The sequence below is a fragment of the Meles meles genome, chromosome 7 (assembly GCF_922984935.1).
Source record: "Meles meles chromosome 7, mMelMel3.1 paternal haplotype, whole genome shotgun sequence".
NCBI classification, from domain to species: Eukaryota; Metazoa; Chordata; class Mammalia; order Carnivora; family Mustelidae; genus Meles; species Meles meles.
This window is the reverse complement of record NC_060072.1, coordinates 110,580,118-110,594,495: the sequence shown is the minus strand read 5'-3', so window position 1 is coordinate 110,594,495 and position 14,378 is coordinate 110,580,118. Positions and strand designations below refer to the sequence as shown.

Below are 14,378 nucleotides of genomic sequence, written 5' to 3'. Positions count from 1 at the left end.
CATCCCAGGACAAACCAGTTCTGCTCTGGGCCAGAATGCCCTTTCCCCTCAATAGAAAGGATCCCCAGGATGGCTAGGATTTCTTGGTCAAGGCATTATATCCAATGCAGTGATCCTTCAGTAAGATGACGTGTTGATCGCAATACATTTCATGTTCTAGAAAAATCCTGCACAGGGTAGCCGGATGCCTCTCTCCCTGCAACTCAACCTGACCAGCAGAGGAGTCCCTCAGGGCCTTTTTAAAGACTTGGACACTTGCCCCAGCTCGACCCCAGACCAACTGGATGCAAATCGCTGATGTTAGAGACCTAGGACTCTGCATTTTTGCAGTGTGGTTTCTGAGCAGATGCTCACTGTCCTGGGTGGGTCTTCAGATTTTCCAGCCACATTCATACAGATTACTGGTCACGTCACAGACAACTGCCAGCTCACCAGGGCTTAACACACATGTAACTGTAACTTCATGCCAATCTATTTGGACGAGTCGATCTTTCCTAACCTTGGTGGTCAGTGGTTGCAACAGTCACACTGGCGTTTGAACACATGATTTGCTCCCCAGGTCAGAAAGAAAATATTTAATGTTTACTCCATCCCCTCACTATGACTCTGCAGGAAGACCTCAACCTAATAGGGGTCATGCTTCTCCTTTCGTGAACATGAAGGTCACTTTCTGTGAACCAGTCACTCATGGCTAATTTCCTGAAGTTTCTAAAGAGGAGCTGGATTTTGGCTCTTGAGCACTTGGAGCACCTGACATAAGGTAACCCTCCAGGAGTGACGACGGTGATGTGAGGAAGGGCAGGAGTGCCAGCCAGAGTCCCAAACCCTTATGATTACTGGTGGGTCTGCATGACCAAGTTCATTTGGCTGAATGGTTTGTGGTTTGGATCTTTTGTGTTTGGATCTTTGGTACACCAGTCGAGTTCAATCACTTTCTTTCATGAACTGTTCATCTCGAAAATGTCAACCAAAGGATTCTAAGTAATAGTGTGAGGAATAGGGTGAAACAACCCGAGGCCTGAGATTCTTTGATGACAGGTCAGGAGACTCTTCTCTGGGCCCTAAAGACACAAGTGGTACACATGGACCTGATTCTGATTCAGACAGAATCTCTTTGAGATTGTTTTGCAATATAATTTGCTCATTATAACCCAAGTGGACTCCTGAATTCCATTATTTCTCCAGAAGTAAAACTTTTCTGGAACGAAACCGGTGTCTTTATGGGGTGACTTACTGGGTCCCCTGTAGGCCAGTCACTCTTGTGCACCTGGACCCATGAGTCCTAGGAACTACTTCCTCCTTTTCTAGAATGTAACATCTCCCTTCGTGGATCATCCTCTATCTTCTTCTCTCTTCTGGCTCCAGATTCTGGAGTCTGAGACTGGACATGACAATAGAAACAAGACTGCAGAGAGTGTCCCCATTACCTGTGTTTTATCAAGGACCCAGTGAACAAACCAGGGGTGACCAGGGGTGGGGTGCTGTAGGATGGGAGAAGAACGGAAGGTCAATGTGAGGTTTAAACTGAAATCTCTGAATTCTTTTGTTCCTAAGAGTAATAGTAATAAGTAGCTAGCATTTACAAGTATTTAAGTTTGAGCTGGTCCTTGGGGAGAGTGCTTAAATGCTTTCCCTTATTCAATTCTCCTATTACTCTGTCTCTGTCTCCAATCACCAGACTAGAGCCCTGAAAAGTTTCCATTTCCTTACCCTCTTCTACATGCACACGCCACGTACCAGGGTTCCAAGGATCAAATCAAAAAGAAAGGGAGACTCATGAAAGGTTATTGTGTGTCCAAAGAAGGAAAGGGAGAGAAACTCCAGTGAAGGGTCTTTAATGTCAGAGAGAAACTGTACATCTGGGGCAGAGATGAAAAGAGCGTGCCAGGCCAGCCGAGCCTGACCCGGCCACACATCCTGTCGCTCAGGGGGCCTCCCCCGGGGTGGAGGAAGTGACAGCAGCAGCATCCTGTTTCCTCTCCCTGTGGGAGCATGGTGCAACGTTTGCTCGGTCCAGTTACACTCCTGGCTCTCTGCGGCTCAGGCACAAACATTCAGTTCATCTCTCTCCTAAGATGTCAGGCCAATCGACCTCCTTTCCCCTCGGTGCGGGAACTGGCGCCAGGACCTAGTGAACTGTGGAGGGTGGGTAATTCTCACTAGACAGACAGGCCTGGGGGTCTGTGGAGGTGCAGGTCCCTCTGTGGTCACCTGTCAGGGATGACATCAGACCTTGGCTCATTCCGGTTAACTGTGGATTCTGCCAGGACATGCCTGAGTGAAAGGGTAAGAAAACACCTGCCCTCTTCTGGAACCAGTCAGTATTCCGCACAAGACCCTGAAGATGGGATGGTGTAAGCAGAATTCCTGCCGCCTTGCACAGGGCCTCCTGGCCCAGTGACAGGGGTCACAGGATGGTCATCCAGCCGGCAAAGGCTCCAGACTTCCAGACAAAATCATCTTCTCCATCCAACTGCCACTTGTCTCCTCGAGGCTATGGTGGATAGACAGTGACTAGTCCCATGTCCCTACATCCTGAGAGTCCCCGCAAGACGGAGGGGGGGGAGAGCCCCCGCCCCCACACCCACTGGGAGTAGAGAACCAAGCACAGCACAATCCTCAAACACCTCCAGCGTCTCTTAAATAAGCTTTTCCTTTCCATTTTCTTCTCTTAATTATTTATCATCCATCCCTTTATTTATACAAATATAAAATAGATTTATATAGATTTATATAATATAAACTTTGTGAGGCAGAGTGGTGAAGCGGCCGGAAGAGCACCCCCGCCGGCTATTTACAGACGTACTGGTCGACGATCTCCGTGCACTTCCTGCACTTGACGTAGCAGCACCAGTGGAACTTGCAGTGGCAGCGCTCCGTCTGCACGCTCTTGAACTGGTCGTAGCCACGACCGCAGCACATGAGCTCGCAGCCGTCCATGCCCTCCGACGTCTTGTTGCACAGGCGGCCCTGCGTGCCCAGCGAGCCTGTGGTCTCGTTGCGCAGGCAGTAGTCCGGGCTGGGGTCCACGTAGACTAGGTCCTCCGGGGTGGGCTGGTTGAAGCGGCTGTTGACCAGCTCCAGCTTGCCTTTGCGGGTGATGCGCATGGCGGCCGCGCTGTCATACTTCTCCTTCAGCTGGTCCCCGACCTTGCGGAACTCGGCCAGCTGCAGCCAGCACGTCTTGAGGCTGCAGGAGCCCGAGACGCCATGGCATTTGCAGGCCACGTCTGCCATCTTGTACACAGCCTGAGGTGGGGGCAAAAAGAAGGTGATCAGAAGGAGGAGCCTGGGGGAGTGGGGTGAGGGCAGATGGTAGGAGGGTGGCTGGGGGCACCCAGAGGCCAAACACGGAAGGCGGTGGGGAGGGGCAGAAAAGTCGTTTCTCAAATGTACAGAAAGATCTTTCCAGGAAGCTTGGTTACCCAGATAGAAAGCAGATAAAAGGAGCACCGGGCCGAAAAACGCGGGGGAGGCAATGTCCATGTCTGATTGGCTCCAAGGACGATGGCATTTGGTGCCCTTGCCCTTCCTACTTTGTCCATGTCTCATTACTTCAACTTGTTATGACACATGTGTGATGTTCACGATCAGGCAGAAAAAAGGATATTTCTGTCTTGAACCAAGCCTCAAACAAACAAATACAAACCAACAAACTGTGTCCAGCTTTTGCATGAGACGGAGTACAGTCAGGGGCTAAAATAAAAAATCTACTACCAGCCTGAGACAGAAACTGCACGGCGGTGGCTGGCCAAAAGCTGTCCGTGACTTCGCCAAATCCCCTAAGAACTCAACGGCCCCCATTTCTGTGTTAACATTTGTTCATTAACTCCACGGAGTCACAGGGACCTCAGCACAGACCACACGGGATTGTTGAACAAGACCATTTCCTTGCACCCGGCACCCGCAGACACCCCCTGGAGAGGCTGAGCGAGAAAAAAGGAGTGGAGCCCTGGGCCGGGCAAGAGCAGGTCGCTGGGCCCACCAACAGGGGTGATTCATCTGAAAATAAACCCATCTCGAAGCCACTGAACCACAACAACGTGGAGTGGATTTGAACTTGGGTTATCCCAAATCAAAATTTTTTTAAAAAGCAAGAGTCGACCAGAATGCTGCTTACAAAGTGCTTTTCAATGAAAAGCACCCTGATGCATTGTGTCCGACGGCCCTGGCAGCAGGCCCGGGCGTACAGATGGCGGGATAAAAATGCAAGCCCACTGCAAAACATTTTCTTATGCTACAGCCATTGTCACTGACTGAGTCGGGACTCCTTTTTCAAGGGTTTCTCTCGGATTTCTTTTCAAGAGTCCCCAGATTGTGTCTTTATTCAGCACTGTGCAGAACCACTGCAGGTGCAAGAAATAGCTTCACCATCATTAGCTCATATCACTATTGTCAAAACTCTTCCTGATTTTTTTTTTCTGGTGTGGAAATATCCCTACTGTTGTGTGCTGGAGAAACTGAAGCTCCAGAGAGGCTCAATATTCTGTTCAGGGCCACCCAGAAGGGAGTCAGAATGACTAGCCCTTTTGCACTCCAGTCTTGAGGCTTAAAAACAGCTTAGGGGAGAGAAGGAAGGAGGCTCCTCCCCAAGGTTAAAGGCACCAGTACTGGGCTGGCAGCTCCAGGCCCACGGCATAAAGGAACCAACACCCCATTCCAACAGGCACTTCAAAGATGGGGTCTGCAATTATCCTCTTCTGGCACAAATCTCCCCTAGTCTGAGCTGGGGCCTGACATTCCTCTGGAAATGGTCCTTGGTTTAGAGAGGGAGGTCAGGCATCTGGTGCTGCTGGAAGCAGGAAACATTAAGGGCCTAAAACTGTGTACCCTGCCACTAAGTGACCGAGGGGACAGGATAAGCATCTCTACTGGGAGCCAACAATTAGGGAGATTTGAGGAAGGAGAGCTGAAGAGGATACCACAGAGGAGAACAGGAGCTTTTATAAAACAAATCGAAGAGGAAAGAGTGTCACGGGTCTTCACTAAGGAGACATTCATTCCGCCCTGCCTCTATGAAGAAGGACACTGTAACAGTCATATTCTTAAATTTTACTCTTTTTTTTTTTAAAGATTTTATTTATTTATTTGACAGACAGAGATCACAGGCAGGCAGAGAGGCAGGCATAGAGAGAGAATGGAGGAAGCAGGCTCCCTGCTGAGCAGAGAGCCCGATGCGGGGCTCGATCCCAGGACCCTGATATTATGACCTGAGCCGAAGGCAGAGGCTTTAACCCACTGAGCCACCCAGGCGCCCCTTAAATTTTACTCTTGATAATGTAGAGAAGCTCCTCTGACAGGAGAAGGCAGAAAAATAAATCCCAATTTTTAGCCTTTCCTGCCAACTGGAAAAGCAATAAAAGCAAAATTTTAAAACATTTTCTTAGTTCTGCATCTTGCCTCCTGACAAAGCCCTAAGTCCCTCTTCTGAGCTGTCTAATGGTGTGACTGAGCTTCGTAACTGATAGGAATGTCATGAGGATTAGACAGCTTTTATCTGGAAAATGCTTAAGCCCTTGAGTGACAAGGCCATATCAACCAACCGCTCTGGCCATCAATGTCTAAAATGGGGTTACTAGAGCCTCTCAAAGGCCAAGAGAAATTTCCTGCAAAGTATGCCCCAGATTTACTCTGTGGCCAAGATGTCAGATCCTAGATATTCCATTAGGAAAAAAAAAATTGGCTGGGGCGACTGACTGGCTCAGTCAGTGGAGCGTGCGACCCTTGATCGCAGGGTTGGGAGTTTGAGCCTCGTGTTGGGTGTAGAGATGACTTAAAAATAAAACCTTTAACTGGTTGTAAAATACAAATCCAGGGAATTTTCAATTCCTGCCACCATTTTAGTCTTTCCTATGGAATTTTTTTGTGTAGGTGTGAGGAGGTGGGAGGTGAGTACCTTGGCCTCAGATGGTGATTGATGGCGGAGGCCTGCTTCTTGGAGAGTGGATAAAAAATAGAGAGGGACAGGAATTCCCAACCTGGTGCAGACAGAAGCAAAGGGAGAGATAAAGGCTGTGGAAGAGGTGTGGAGACTGGGGGAAGGGGGCCCAAAGGCAGGGAGACAGACAGAGGAAGACGGGGAAGGTGTGTAAGTGAGAAACAAGGCAGATGGAAGGAAGGTTGGCCAAGATAAGAGCCAGAACAAACAAACAAACAATTAAGGGCAATAAAACGAGGAGCCAGTAGAAGTGGGGTCAAGACTGTGACTGAAACAGAGCCCGGATTAGGATGAAGGCCTAGTCACCTCAGCATCTGCCACAACGCCCCAAGGAGAGAGCTCAGAGCAGAGACAGGAAACAGCCTTCCATGAATTTGACCTCTTCCTAGGCGGCACCGTGGGACCTTTGCTCTGACTCGCATGCGCCCACCCACCCGCGTAAAGCGCAGTGAGAGTGCTGCCAACAGCCATGGATGGAATCCCTGAGCTGAGGGAGCTACAGCCAGTGGGAGGAGGCGAAGGAGGCCGTACCTCAAAAGGTAGCAATTAACCTCCCTCAGTTCAGAAGCAGACACTACTCATGATGGAGGATGGGGAGGATTTTAGGAAATAGGGGGTATTTGAACCGGGATCTTAAAAAATGGATAGAATTTGGGCAGTCGGGAGATAAAGTGAAGATCTTCACCTTTTTTTTTTTTTAAACCAGGCTCTCACACGGTTAGATCCCCAAAGACTGGCAGGCAGGCTGCCAAACAGAGAGGAAGTCGTGGGGGAAAGAGGTGGCCCCACAGATGCCCTCAGAGTGGAAGGTCATCTAAGAAAGTACTGTTCTCTGTGCCCTGGTTCGAACCAGAGCAATAACCAGAACTCATGACCCCACAGATTCACACCACCCCTCACACACACCTCTAGCTTCTGGAGATGGGCTCTGAAAGGAAGGCACTGGGCAAATGAACAACTCTAATTTCAACGTGACATCCCACCACTGACGAGACTAGGTTTCCACAAGCATGCCATGTTCTACCAACCCAACATCACAGATCCCCAGTCCACAAGAAGCTGTTTCAATTCCATTTATTCGGTACGTGTTCCTAAGAAACAGAAGTCAATTTTTAAAAATTGGTAAATACTTTTTTAGAAATATATCCATATCCTGTCACTGAATCACCAAATGAACCAACATGAACTTTCTGAATTGATTTCTTCTCAGGAAACCACTAGCCTCATTGTTTCTCATTAGTTCTTTGGTCTCGCGACGGTTTCTTGCCTGGGCCCCTGAGTCAGCTGGCTTGACACAGACCCGAAGGCAGACACACGCCCAAAAAGAAGTCTGTGTCGTTTCCTGAGAGGTCTGTGGTCCCCCCTGGCCCTGAGCCAGGAGCGACTCGTACCACCCAGCACTCAGACCTCATGCCTCTCTGTGAGGGAGACCCTGAGGCACCCACCTGCCTCCTGCCTCTGGCGTCGAAGTGTGTCTGCCATTAGCGCGGACGCGTGCTTTAGGATCAGGCCTCTGGATGGGCACGACAGCAGCTCTTAAACGTCAGCTCTGCTTTCTCCTGTGCCTCTCACAAATCATAAACCCTAGGCTGGGTATCACGGCCTCAACGCCCAACTGTCCTATCTGCTTGACAAGAACTCTATTTTGAGCGCCTGGAATCCTGATGACCAGGCTGCTTCTAAGGGCTCTAGGGACTGCCGTTCTGGGGAGAAATTAATGAGGTTTACAAAAATGACAGTGGCACGTGCCCAGCTGGGGAATGGAGCCTTGTGAAATGGACCAGGTTGGCAATGAGAGCTTTCTCTCACGCTCTCTTTCTCTCAAAGAAATAAATAAAATCTTAAAAAAAAAAAAAAAAGTAGGCATCCCATAATCCTGGAGGTAAGATTCCCTGTGGTCAGGCCCACCCCCTTCCTCATGGACAGGCCAGGGCTCCCAGCTCAGCCCAGGAGCAACGAGTTAGTCCAGGGCGAGAGAGAGAGAGAGAGAGAGAGAGAGAGAGAGAGACAGTGTGTACACACACACACACACACACACACACACACACACACACACGCACGCGCGCATGCGTGTGGAGATGGGGGAGGTCCGCTTACCCTCCGCCCCGCCTCGTTGTTCTGCAGGTTCATGAGCACCCGGCCCTGCTCCTCCGACCCCTTGGCGAAGTTCTTCTCCCGCTCGCGGGCATCCACGAACTCCTTGGCAAAGCGGTAGCCGTACTCCACATTGTCCCCGCAGCCGCCCCACAGCCAGTCCCGGGGAAGGTCCTTGGGCCTCGCTGTCCGGCTGCAGCCGCACGTGGAGAGCTCGCCCTCCCTGCAAGCCCGGCTGATGGCGTTCACCACCCCCGCGGCGCTCACTGCGTAGGTGAAGGCGGTCTCCCGGCTCCCTGCAACAGACGGCGGGAGACGGGGTGAGGGATGCCAGTTCCCTACGCAGGCTCTTTCCTTCCTTCCACCTTTCCAGGCCCCAACACCATCGCCCGGCCTCTAACACTCCCAGGAGGGGAAACAATGTCAGGAGAAGCATCTTTCATGTCCCATGGCTCTAATGGTTAGGAACTCCTCTTGATAACGAGCAGAAATTTGTCTCCTCTACCCTGTGAGCTCACACACTAGAATGAATCCCCCCAGCCCCGGCCCACACTAATATCCATTCCAGGGAAGGTTACGTGGCCAGTAGATTCTGAGGAGGCAGACCTAAATGGAGGGGAGACTGGGCATTAAGGAGTTTATGGGACATGTGGGACGAACAGAACGAGCCAAAGTAGAAATCATGGGACCAATAGCAGGAGTCTGTATCCTAGCAAAAATGCAGGTCACCATTTCTCACCACTTGATGGGCCACACATCTGTCTTTTTTATTGTTGCCATTATCTAGCTAGACAGTGGCAGAGACAAGGAGGAGAAGTGAGCCGGAATTACAATGTCCAGAATCATCCACACTGTTTCGCTCTGTCTTCCACAGGATCCACACTGCCTCCCGACTCGAGAGCACTGGGAAACCACAGCTACAGGATACTGGGCACGATCCCACTAAATGTCCAGATCACTTCCAGGAGAAACTCTGAACTGTGTTCCTCTCCATTGCTCTAGTGAACCACTTAAAACTCCTAGGATACATGTTCCACTTTAATAAAAATGATTATAAAAAATAATATTCAGCCTCCAGGGGAATGCAAATCAAAATCACCATGAGAGGATGCCTGGGGGGCTCAGTCAGTTGAGTGTCTGCCTTCCACTCAGGTCATGATCCCAGGGTCGTGGGATCGAGTCCCACATTGGGCTCCTGGCTCAGCGGGGAGCCTGCTTCTTCCTCTGCCTGCTGCTCCCCCTGCTTGTACTCTCTCTCTAACAAATAAATAAAATCTTAAAAAAAAATCACCTGGAGAAACCACTATACATGCACGAAGATGGCTAGAATCAAAAAGGCAACTAATAGGGTGCTTGGCTGGCTCAGTCGGTAGAGTGTGTGACTCCTAATCTTGGGGCTGTAAACTCAAGACCCACGACAGGTATAGAGATTACTTAGAAAAACAAAATCTTAAAAATAAAATAAAACAGGGGCGCCTGGTGGGTCTCAGTCAGTTAAGGGTTTGCCTTGGCTCGGGTCATGATCCCTCAGTGTCCTGGGGTCAAGTCCCATATCCTGCTCCCCGCTCAGCAGGGAGTCTGTTTCTCCCTCTACGCCTACCCCCTACTGTGTTCTCTCTCTTACACACACACACTCAAATAAATAAATAAAATCTTAAAAATAAAAGTAGACATCCCATAATCCTGTCTTGGCCAGTGAAGACGGAAGCAGTCTACAATCCTCAACTGGTCTAGAAGGATCTCTCACTTTGCCCTCCTTCTTGATCATCTAGGCGGGACACAGTCAAGCTTGCCACCAGACCAGACTGGGCAGGTCAGTTTTTCTCAAGGAACCAGAGGTCAACTTCTGGTCAGATGTGGACTAGGAGCAGGACAAGAAAAACCCAGATGAGGCAGGAAGTCACACTCATGATTCAGCCATCAGGACCCACATCTGAGTCAGAGCTGATCCGTGGCCTGAGACCAGGGCTCTATCTAATCTAGAGTAGTTAGACTAGGAGAATGAGCAACCAGGATGCTAGGGTGACCTATGTGCTTGAAGGGAGGAGGGCCTATTCCCCTCTGTGAGGGAGCCATGCCTGAAAAATCTTCATAAGATGTCTCAACCCCCTGACCGGGCATCCCCTGGGATGGGGAGGAGCCCGGATCTGTAGCCTACATCCCTCCCACGGGGACTCTTCCTTTTCACAGCGTTCCTCAGGGAAGCCGGCTGGATTTTCAAGGCAACCCAGCCCATCATCTTTTTAATGACTTTAATCACCAGAACGTTCTTTCTTATAGTCAGTTGGAAAACGCCTCCCTGTAACTTCCACCCACTGGAGCTCTGCTGTCTAATCCCTTCCCATTTGACAGCCTTTCAGCATTTGAAAACAACTGATAGGCCTTTTATGTGTTGTCTTTTCCAGGCTACATATGTCTGATTTCTTCCTCAGTGCTCTAGCAAACACGCTTTTCCAAGCTGAATCATGCCTCTCAGAACTGCCTTTCAAAATAATATGCCTGCATCTGAGCAAAATACTGCAGACACTATGGGCTCTGACCGTCCTGCCCTATCATGATGGGTTCAGATCCCACTGTGTCTTCAGGTGGATTAGGGTCCTGGCAAGGGCTCTGCCTCTTTCGGTTGGGGCACCGAGGGTGGGAGCTCTCATTCCTGGGGAGCAAGTGCGTCCTTTGGGAAGTACAGACTAGTAGTGCTACTCTCAGCCAGCAAGACATAATGCAGGGCTTCAGAATGGACAGCAAGGTGGGGGGCTTCTCTGTAGGAGAAACAACTCAGAATGGAAACCCGAACCACCTCAAGGATAAAGGCTAATTAACCCGCAGCCATGTTGCTGCTGGAGACCTGGCATTGTCCCCCTACCAGGAGGCAGCAGGACACAAGCACGCCTTCTCTCTGTTCCTCAGTAGTTCAACCCAGCTGCCAGGAAGGTGCCCCCAAGCGCCCGGACCAAGGCTGAGCAACGTGCCACTGGCTCCCTCCAAGCTGCTCTGCTGCCCTCTGGTGGTGGACCCTTACAGCCGCTTCAAAGAAGGGAGGACTTTCTTGGAAGTCATATAGGAGAGCCGCGAGAGAAGATTCCCCAAGAGGCACCCTGGGCCCAAGGGCATGAATGGAGGATAGCTTCCCAGGTAGCATAAGTCTGCAGGGAAGCTACAAAGAGAAACTGTGAAAATAAGGCAAGCAGGCAGTTCTGTTTGTAGCAGAATAGGGTCGAGGGCGAATGGGAGGGTAGGCTTGCACAAGTCACTCCCCCAAGCCAGTCCACACCCAGTGGCACTTCCATTCCTGCTAACTCCTTCCTTTCCTCAAGTGAAGCTCACTTTTTGGCCCTCACTCAAACAAAATTACACACAAAAAGGATCTAGCCGATGTCAGGCACACATTAGGTCCCTGAAAGTGATTTGTGGATGCCTCTCTCTAAACCCGTGGTCCTCCTGCTGTCCACACCCAGAACCCAGTGCCGGGAGTGCTGCTAAGACTTTACTGGATACTAAGTGTATTTGAAAAGAATCAATAAATCATAAACAGTTCCCACTCAACCCCAAGTCCATTCCTTTAGGAAAGCTGCCGAGTAAGACTGTGGCAGGAACACGTGAGCCCTCCTTGTCTAGACCTTGAGTCATACTAGAGGAAGGACCAGGGCAGCAAGGTTCAAAACATACTCTCCCTGCCCCCATCCTCACTTGTCAATATGGGTAGGGGAAAGAGGTCAGGAGGGAGGGGCCTTCCTCATACCCTGCTTGCTGCTAAAATCATTCTTCTTTGAGGGGAAAAACCCAGCCCCAGGTAACTCCCAAATGTCCTCCTTCCTTGGAGGGGAAATTCTTTTAGAGAATGGGAGACAGGAGAATACAGTGCCCTAACACCTTCTTTCTATGGCCCTGGGGATCAGACCCAATAGAATAGGGCCGGATTTCTCAATTTCTTGCCAGGGAGGGGAGGATTGCATTTCAAAAGGACCTAAAACAATTAGATCCCAAATCACACCTCCATCTAAGCAATAGGGCAGCCAGAGAGTCCGAGAGTGGGGGAGAGGAAAGGGACAGGAATCCAGGAAGAGGTGGCCTCTCATCTTTCTTCTGGATGTGTCCCCTTCCCCCACATTCACACACATTCCTTTGGAATGAAAAAGTCAGGACTGGATCTGGGTCAGGTTAATGACAGCTATCACCAATTTGGCCCAAAGTTTCTATCTCTCTCTCAGGGTCCAAGTGGCAGAGGCAAAATTCATCTCGACTTTCAGAGCTGCGATTTTCGGTTCTCTACCCAATGCTGTCAAAGCCCTTCCCCTGTCTGACCCCCGCCCACCTGTGCTGAGACAAAGGTCAGCAACGGTGGGCACGTCTGCTAATCCACTCTGACTCAACTCCGCTGTTTCTGCCACCTTCCTGGAGTGAGTTGCCAGCGGACTGCCCCAGACAGGGTGAAGCTGGGAGCAGAGGGCTCTCAGAGCCCTAGCAGGGGTAGGGACCGACATCCCATCTGAGACTCTGCTTCCCGTGTGCATCTCCCACTCCCCTTGCACACCGCTTCCAAGCCTCAGAGAACTCACCTAGACACTCGTGGGGGCTCTCTGTGCCAGGCCTGGGAGGTGAGCCCGGCTCCTGTAGCCAGCCACGTGTCGGTGGTGGGCTCTTACCTATCTGCATGACTCTCCCAAAGACGGACGCGTTGTCCACTGTGCTACAGTTCCACCGCCGCTGGCGAAATTGGTACTGGCACTCCTTGATGCCCGTCTTGGCTCCCTCCCCGATGTAGGCCATGTGCTCCTGGTACAGTTGGCACAGCTTCCTCTGGCCAGGGGAGAGCCCAGGAAGCTGGCTGCACACGGGCTGGGCACCGATGATAAACATCTCAGGTCTCTGCACCGGGTTCATAGCTAATGACCTACAGCGGAGATCCAGAAAGGGGACGGAAGGCCCAGGGGTGAGCCTAGGCTTGCATGCAGCCTGAAATCATTCACTCAACACATTTAGCAACGGCTTTCCTTCTGTGTGCAAGGCCCTGTACAAAGGATTTGGAAAAGAAATCTGCTAAAACAGAGGCCCTGCTTTCACAGGGCACGGTAGGAAACTGAGGCACAAATGCGGATGATACGGGAGAAGTCAAGTGCCAAAGCTAGACTTGAGCTTCTGGCTCCATGGTGATCAGACAGAGAAAGAGCTCTTCCAGCCGGAGAAAAGATTTTTATAAGGCAATGGCCAGAGTGTGAAGGGGAGAACACATGACTTATTTGGGGAGTGCGGGTGACGCACTCACTCTAACCCAAGTGCAGGGTGTGATGAAAAGCAGTAAATTCCTTCAAGTAACACTGCCCTTACGCCTGGCAAACAGAAGCCAATTTACATACATCACAACCTAGTCTAAATGTTTTCGCTTCCATACCCCACCCACAAATCCCCTAACTCACCCTATCCGTTCAAGGGGCTCTCGCTTTGGTTCATCCTCTACCAAATACAGTAAAGTGGTCAGTTAGAGGAGAAGACAGTAGAGGTACCTCTGAGACCAGTGTAAGGGGGCCCAGATCCGGCAAGATAGGTGGGGAGGGCCGGCCTGATTCCAGGTTGACTTGGCCATGACAATAGTCTTAAAAACACAAAAGAAGGCCACACACAATGGTCCTGCAAATCTCTCAGCCTCTCATCTGGTCATCAGACTTATCAAATAGGAATTCTACTCTCCTCGCACCCACTGGGGAACAAAAAGAAATCCATGTTCTTACTGATCCAATAGCAAAGCGAGAGCTATTTCTAACAATCCATGGGAACAGAGGAAAGTCCCCAAAAAGGGGAAAGCGGACAGGATCAGAGGAAAAAACCAAATGCACTAATCCTTTATCCTTGCTGAACCTTTAGCTCTGGGGGCTTGTGAGAGAAAAGGCTGTCCTAGTTTTCCTGGGATAAAAGCGGTCCTTAGGATTCCTACGAATAAAGGAACGATCACAACCCATGGTGACCTTTCTCCACATTTAATTACCAAAGAGGCGTAGGTTGTAGAGAAGGGCCTCAGCCCCTCTCACTCACCACCAGGAGCTGGCTTCGGCCGGAAGCTGGGCCCAGCTGGACAGCAGAGCAGCGGTGAGCAGCAACAGGCTGGGCATGGTGGGCCTGGGCCTTGGCCCTCCCCAGTGCCCTGGGAAGACCCCGGGGGCGGTTGGCTTCTGAAATGGGGCTCCCTAGAGAAGAGAGAATGGAGGGAGAATCAATGTGGAGATGCAGTCAAAGAGGCAGGACCTGCGGAGAGGAGGATCGGGAAAGCACCAAGAATGAGCTGGGGGGGGCGGTGTCCAACATCAAGTTCTGCTCCCCCACAAAGAGATTCGGCCCCTTTCCATCCTCCATC

At 50.7% G+C, this 14,378-nt stretch overlaps 1 protein-coding gene across 3 annotated transcripts in view; it reads right to left on the bottom strand.

Moving 5' to 3' along the window:
- Nucleotides 1-1,616: 1,616 nt before the first annotated feature.
- The window catches only part of WNT5B (Wnt family member 5B), a 105,590-nt gene continuing 92,828 nt past the window's right edge, over nt 1,617-14,378 (bottom strand). For all 3 annotated transcript variants that reach the window (XM_046013064.1, XM_046013063.1, XM_046013061.1), the window contains exons 2-5: nt 14,060-14,211; nt 12,676-12,923; nt 8,036-8,328; nt 1,617-3,249 (exon numbers count right to left, since the gene is read on the bottom strand). In XM_046013064.1, coding sequence (XP_045869020.1) covers nt 2,791-3,249; nt 8,036-8,328; nt 12,676-12,923; nt 14,060-14,211 — 1,152 coding nt within the window. In that variant the 3' untranslated portion in view covers nt 1,617-2,790. The remainder of the gene's footprint in view (nt 3,250-8,035; nt 8,329-12,675; nt 12,924-14,059; nt 14,212-14,378) is intronic.